The 7,363-nt window shown below is 34.0% G+C and overlaps 1 protein-coding gene across 1 annotated transcript; it reads left to right on the forward strand.

Moving 5' to 3' along the window:
• Positions 1–406: 406 nt before the first annotated feature.
• TDRD15 (tudor domain containing 15) lies at positions 407–6,426 on the forward strand. Its single transcript, XM_060116922.1, is given in 13 exon segments — positions 407–440; positions 443–1,068; positions 1,071–1,491; positions 1,494–1,869; positions 1,871–2,070; positions 2,073–2,125; positions 2,127–2,294; positions 2,296–2,360; positions 2,362–4,625; positions 4,628–5,092; positions 5,095–5,556; positions 5,559–5,591; positions 5,594–6,426. Coding segments are annotated over 13 exon segments (6,000 nt in total).
• The last annotated feature ends 937 nt before the right edge of the window (positions 6,427–7,363 follow it).

Consider the following 7,363-nt stretch of genomic DNA (forward strand, 5'->3'; position numbering starts at 1 on the left):
GTAGTTTTCTTACAGGAGGGGGAGGAGTTTTCCAGTACTTTTTATTTGGCTTCCTTTGATTATACCTTATCAGTCCAATATCTAGTAGAAATTTGTTAGTCTCTGAAAAATATTGCTTTTTTTCTGTTTTCCAGTGATTATATATATTCTCCCTATTTTTTATGTTCTTTTGGTTGTTTCAATGGAATTTTTTGAAAGTGTGGAAGGCAGTGAACAGTTAAATGCATTTTGTTTCTCTTCATCTTGTCCAGTGTATGTAACTTCTACCAACATGTTCAGTTTGGTAAATGCAGGCATAGAATTATTTTTAAGATTTGTGTTTATATACATATAAGGCTAATTTCATTTAATTTTGACAGCTGTCTGTCCAGAAGCTAATAGGTACTTATTATTTGCTTTTTAGAAAATGGATTCTACATCTCTGTTACCAACATTTTTAGATGTGATCTGACAATATCACATATAGAATGTTTTCCCAAGGACGTTCTGGTGAAATTGCAAGGCAGAAATAATAGTGAATGTGAGTTTGACTACCACATATTGCAGAGGGAAATACAGCATATTCCAAAAGTAAAAAATAATGTGGACATTGATGAATTTTGTTTGGTAGAAGAAAGAATATCAGGAGAATGGCAGAGAGGAAGAGTTGTGGAAAAGAAAAATGATCTGTATACTGTGCTCCTCATAGATTGCGGAGAAGAACTGAGAGTTGACAGTATGCAGGTTGCTTCAGCCTGTGGCAGCTTATTTGATCTACCACCACGGGTAATGTTTGGCATTTTTGCCAACATATTACCAACTGGGGAAAAATGGTCTCCTAAGGCTTTGAATTACTTCAAGTCATTGGTAGGACTACAAGTGAAAGGTTGTGTACAAGCTATTTTGCCTCTTCAGATGATTCTTCTTGAAGTGCCAAGAATTATATCCCAGGTTCTTGAATTACAATTAGGGAGACTTATTGATGGAGATTCATTTTGTCTTATTGTGGAAATGGTAAAATAATTCCCCAAACAAGTGCCAGATTCATTACAACATAAAAGACCTGAATTATCATTAAGTAAGAATACTTACACTTACTTGATATTCAGCATGTTCTGGATAATTTGCAACCATCTTTGTCAGTAGGCAGTATTGAAAGTGTAAAAGTATCATCTGCCGTGAGCCCAAGTAAATTTTATTGCCAACTAATTAAATGGATTCCAGAGTTAGAAAACTTGACAGTGTGTTTGACTTTGCATTATGATATTATCAGTCAAGAAGGTAGTCCCACATGTGATAATTTTGGAGTACTTTGTGTTGCCAAAAGGAGAAATGGACAGTGGCATAGAGGAATTCTTCAGCAGCTTTTGCCCAATAATCAAGTAAAAATTTGGTTTATGGATTATGGCAGTAGTAAGGCTATACCCTCAATTCACATAAAGAAACTTAAACAGGATTTTATTTTAGTACCATTATTTTCATTTCCATGTTCTCTGACATATGTACACAGTCCAGAGATGCAAGAAAATTTCAACTAAGTGTATTTAAACAAGCCTTGTTAGGACAAATAGTATATGCACACCTTGATTGGTTCAGTAAGGAAGAGCATTTGTATTATGTAACATTACAAACTCAAGAGTCTACAATTACTTCTAAGTGTCTGCTAAAGACTGTAGCCACACAAGTACTTTGTCCAGTGTCTGATTGAAAAATCTCAAATATGTTGAGGGAGACTAGTGCCTCAGATGTAAACGGCTTTGCAGTTGAGAGTTTTATTGCAAATACTGAATGGCCGATAGATTCTCTAAATAAAAAAGACACTTTGAAGGTAGATTTTCCTACTAAAACTGTAGAAATGGAGATAGAAGCTGTCTACATAGCTTTTGTAGCATGTATTAAACCCATCAAATTTCTGGGTATTTACTAATGAACATCAGAATGAATTGCAAGATATAATGAAAAATATAAACAAATTTTATGATTTGTGTGAAAATGATGAACTGATTCTAAGAAATCCAGGACCTGGATTATTTTGTGGTGCTAGATACAGCAAGGACAGACGTTTTTATAGAGCTGTCATTACTGAAATTAATGTTATAAACTTAATGTTTATTTCTTGGATTACGGAAATACTGATTCCATACCATTTTTTTGATGTAAAAATTTTGCTTCCAGAGTTTTGTGAGTTGCCTGCTTTAGCCATGTGCTGTTCACTTGCATATATATTTCCCGTTGAAGATTTATGGGTGAAGGCAGCAGTTGATTATTTTTAAAAAATTGTCTTGAACAAAGCAATTTTGCTTCAAGTTATAGCAAAAAAAAAAAAATGAGAAGTATACTGTAAATATTCAGAATATTGAAGCCTCAGAAAATATTGATGTTGTCTCTCATGTTACAAGCTGGATATGCAGAATATTGGGAAGTAGAACCAGAATGTTGTCCAAAATCTGTAAGTGAATATTCAGTGTTAAATTTAAAATCTAAAAACAAAGTAAATATTAAGAAAGTCATATCTGCCCTTCTTGAAGGACCTAAACCTAAAAAGTACCATTCAGATAAGCTAAAAGGAAGTAACTTTTCTTTGTTAAAGTCCCCAGCTGTTAACTTCCTAGATTTAAAAAACCCTTTCACCTTGTCTGTGAGACCTGAGTCACCATGGCCTTATAAAGAATATGTGTTTAAACCAGGAACAGTCCTTGAAGTTAAGTGTTCTTATTATTATGGCCCAGGTGACTTCTCATGCCAGCTGCAATGTAAGTTAGAAGACTTAAAATTACTGATGGAACAACTTCAGGATTATTATAGTGTTCATTCAGATCTTTATCAGATTGGGCAGATTGCTTGTGTTGCTAAGTATTCTAAAGATGGGAAGTGGTGTAGAGCTGCTATTTTGACTCAAGTATCAAAAAAAGAATTTGATGTGGTACTTGATTATGGTTACCAGGAAAGAGTTTTAATTAAAGATCTTTCTGCTATTAAACCATGTTTCCTTTTTATAGAAGGTCAGGCCTTCAGATGTAGTCTTAACCATTTAGTTGAACCCGTTAGTTGTAAAGTATTCAATTGGACGAGAGAAGCATGCAGAGACCTTGGGAATTTTATTTCTTCACTTAGAGGGTTATTGACTTGTGTCATCTATGCCTTAGTTCTTATATATCCAAACTGTTTATGTAATTTGGTGGATTTACAATCTCCATTTGCTAGTGCAAGAGAATTTCTTAATAATCATGGCTCTGCACAGTATAGTACAGTATCAAAGCCATTTCCATCTTCAGTTAGTCTTTACAGTTATTCTTCCTTCAATATAAAAATTGGAAGTGAGGAAGAAGTATATGTATCTCACATATATAGTCCCAAAAAGTTTTATTGCCAACTTAGTAGAAATAATAAAGACCTAGAGATGATAGAAACAAAAATCACAGAGATTAGTAACCTCAGTCAGTGCCGCAAGTCTGATTTTAGTAAAATGAGGTTGTGCATACCTAAGTATGTAGAGGATAGTCTCCCTTATAGAGCTTTAGTGATGCCGACAGGTTCATTATCTGACTTCCTGGTATATTTTGTGGACTTTGGAAATAAGCAATTAGTAGAAGAAAGTATGTTGAGGGATGTTTCAGATGAGTTTCCAGAGTTGCTGTTGACACCTATGCAAGCTATTAAATGTTTTTTGTCAGATCTTAGAGATGTAGATATTCCAGCAGAAATCAATAGCTGGTTTGAAGATAATTTTTTGGGAAAACCATTAAAGGCAATAATATTGTCCAAGGAGCCAGATGGCCAGCTTGGTGTAGACTTATATGATGGATATCAACATATAAATCAGAAAATTAAAATGTTGATTCATGCTTATGGAGAAAAACATTGTGACCAAGCACAATGTGTGGGAAAGCGTCCTAGAACAAATAAGAAACTTGCTGTTTCCTTGAAAGGCAAAATAGAAAACAATTATCACCATAGTACAATAAGTAAAACTAGTCTAATAACACATTCTGAAAGCAAAATAGATCAGTTAATGAATCCCAAAAGTATATATGGCAGGCTTTTGAAACAATCAGTTTGTTATAAAGTTGAACTTGTGTCAAAGAACAAAGTGAAGAAGTCTTTGAATGATGGACTTAAAAATAAAGGTGTAAAAATTGCTCCTGGGTATGCACGTATTCTTGATGAAAGTGCTGTGGACCAGAAATCAGTAAGGGTTGTATCACAGTCTTTTATCAGAGAATTAAATCAGGCAGCCTCACAAAACACATATAATCATGCTAGACCACAGATTAAAGACCTTCCTCAACCCAGAATTTACTTGAATGCCAAAGTTAAAGAATATGTTTCTAGTATAAGTAATCCAGCAAGTTTCCATATTCAGCTTGCCGAGACTGAAAATGTAATCGTGAGCCTAGCGGATGCTCTAAATGCAAGAGCCAATATAGTGAAAGAGAGAAAATCAGTCAAACCTGTGGTGGGAGATCTTGTAGTTGCAGAATACTCTGGTGACAATGCCACTTACAGAGAAAATTTTAAGAAAATTTTACCAGGAAATTCTTTTGAAGTGGAATTTATTGACTATGGTAACATTGTAGTAGTAAACACATCAAAAATTTATGAAATTAAGAAGGAATTCTTAACTATTCCTCAGCTAGGAGTTCATTCTTTAGTGGAGTAAAGTGGAACGAGCCTGATGAAATATGGTACAGCAAAACTGTGGATTATTTTGCTTCAAGAGTAAGTAATAAAACAGTTTCTTGTGAGTTTTTGAAAAAGCATGAACAGAAATGGGAAATAAATATAATTTGTGATGAAAAATGTGTCATTAATGAACTACTGAAATGGACAGCACGTTCAAAACTACAGAAAACAGTATTGCAGATGCCTAAGGTTGTCTCTCAAAAGGTGAGCCCTATTGGTAAAGAAATGAAGGAAGGGCTATCAAATGAGTATGAAGGTTCTATGATCCTTCAACCATCCTACCAACAGCTGGTTAATATTCCTTTTGAAGAGTTAAAACCTGGACAACTTGAAAAGGCTGAAATACTTTATGTTGCAAAATGTGGGATATTTTACGTGAAGTTATCTGAAAATAAAAAGATTTTATCAGATTTAACAGTATTAATTACTAAAGTAAAAAACCCTCTTTTTTATCAATGGAAAATACTGAAAAAGGCTTAGAATGCTTGGTAAAGTCTAAAACTTTGAAGTGGTATCGATCAAAAGTAGAAAAAAAGTGTGTTGATGAGAAAGTGCTTGTTTTTTTAGTAGATCATGGTAGGTATGAAATAGTGCCCTTATGTAATACCAAGGTGCTTACTAATGAAATCAGAAATATTCCAAGACAAGCTGTGCCTTGTAAATGGATTTGGTTTGAAAATTTTAGGAACATGCCATTTGAGTCCATTGTGTGCTCAGTTGCTCATTTGGAAATAAACATCCTTTTTCTGAAATATTTAGACTCTGCCTGGGAAGTAGAAATTGTGATAGATGGCCTGTTACTTTTGGAATATTTAAATTTAAATACAGTTCATGTTGAAGAAAAATTTAGATCTTCAGAAGTTATTTTCAACATTGAATCTAAGACTCCTGTATCACATGTACAATAAGATCATTTACTTGGGCAGAACTCCAAATGGTGGGCAATATTCTGGTATTGCCACTGCTGTTTCTGATCCATCAGACTTCTGTGTTCAGTTAGAAGATTTCTTTGACACAATGAAATCTCTCTTTATGTTACTTTCTGATCTACCAGAAGACTTAGTGCCTCAAGAGCACGTAATTCCAGGTTCTAGTTGTTTGTTCAAATATGAATTGGAAGATCAGTGGAATAGGGTAGAAATTTCTTAAGTCTCTGATCAGTCTTTATTTCTTGTATTGATTGACTATGGATTTTCTGTTTACATACTTTATTCAGATATAAAAAGTCTTAAAGTTGTTCCTGAGGAACTTCTGAATTTGTCGAGGCTAAGTTATCCTTGCATCTTATATGGTATCTTACCTGCTAAAGGGAAACATTGGAATGAAGAAGCCAAAACTTTTTTTCAAGATTTCCTGAGTAAACCAGGCTTAGTTTTTCAGTTTAGGGAATACAGTTTTGAAACAAAACAGAAGGTAGATATTATTCATGAGAAAAATACTCCGGCAGATATGTTAGTTGACTCTGGTCTTGCAATTTATTCTAAAGATTCAGATCATCTCAATGCAGTTACTGCTACTGGATCTACTAAAATCCAATATAAATCAAAGAGTAAGCCTGTTTGCCAGTTGTTAGATCAAAGTTCTTACAAAAGGGAAAGTATGAATTGTATGTGCACTGAGAAGCAAAAGCTGAAAAGGCAGAAAACTATAAAGAGGAAAGATGTCTGTAAGAACCTCTTAAAGAAAAGCCATATTAGTAAAAGATTACACTCTAGAAATTTAACACTGAGGAAGAAGGTTGGTAGTGGAAAACGTAATCCCTGAAGTACCACTGCATTTGATACATGTGCAGCAGCTTCGTTTTGGGAACTACCTAATGGTTTGCATGATAACACCAATTGCATTGAAAACATTTCTGAAAAACTACCAAGTGGAGTACAGGAAAATAATACAATGGACTTGAGAACAGCAGAAAAAGCATTGCATGTTAATAAAAAAAATTATATCAGAACATTTGAAAGGTAAGTAACCATTTAAAAAAAGATTTTCTGTAGCTTTTGTAGATTTTTGATTCTTTCTTTAAAAGTTTCTTATTTACTAAAATTATTCAAGTTGAAAATATCCTGCAAGATTTTACTAAAAAATTTGAATAAATGGATAACTAGAAGTGATCACTTGAATTATAAAATGATGCTTTGCTATTTTTACCTTTTTTGAATGGTGACCTTTGAGAATGTAATGAAAGTAGAGGGTTTGAACCACATGTGTGCACACATGCATGACATTTTACACATTTCAGGGGTTTCACAAAACTCCTGAAGGTCCATAGATCTCAGGTTGATCTTGCTACTATTAGAGAGCTTCCTGGGCTCATTTTGAAGAATCAGTTTTCTATTATGTTTCTTATCAGATTAAATATATCTTCAGGTTTTTTGAGTGTGATTCTCAGCATAATGATAATGCAGTTAAATTTACGGAATAAGTTGACTCCAGCATATTTCATCTGAAATTTTTTATTTTTATTTTTAAATCTTTGAGTATAATTGCTTTACAATGGTGTGCTAGTTTCTGCCTTATAACAAAGTGAATCGGTTATACATATACATATGTTCCCATATCTCTTCCCTCTTGCGCCTCCCTCCCTCCCACCCTCCCTATCCCACCCCTCTAGGTGGTCACAAAGCACTGAGCTGATCTCCCTGTGCTATGCGGCTGCTTCCCACTAGCTATCTATTTTACGTTTGGTAGTGTATATATGTCC

The sequence above is a fragment of the Mesoplodon densirostris genome, chromosome 14, assembly GCF_025265405.1.
Source record: "Mesoplodon densirostris isolate mMesDen1 chromosome 14, mMesDen1 primary haplotype, whole genome shotgun sequence".
NCBI classification, from domain to species: Eukaryota; Metazoa; Chordata; class Mammalia; order Artiodactyla; family Ziphiidae; genus Mesoplodon; species Mesoplodon densirostris.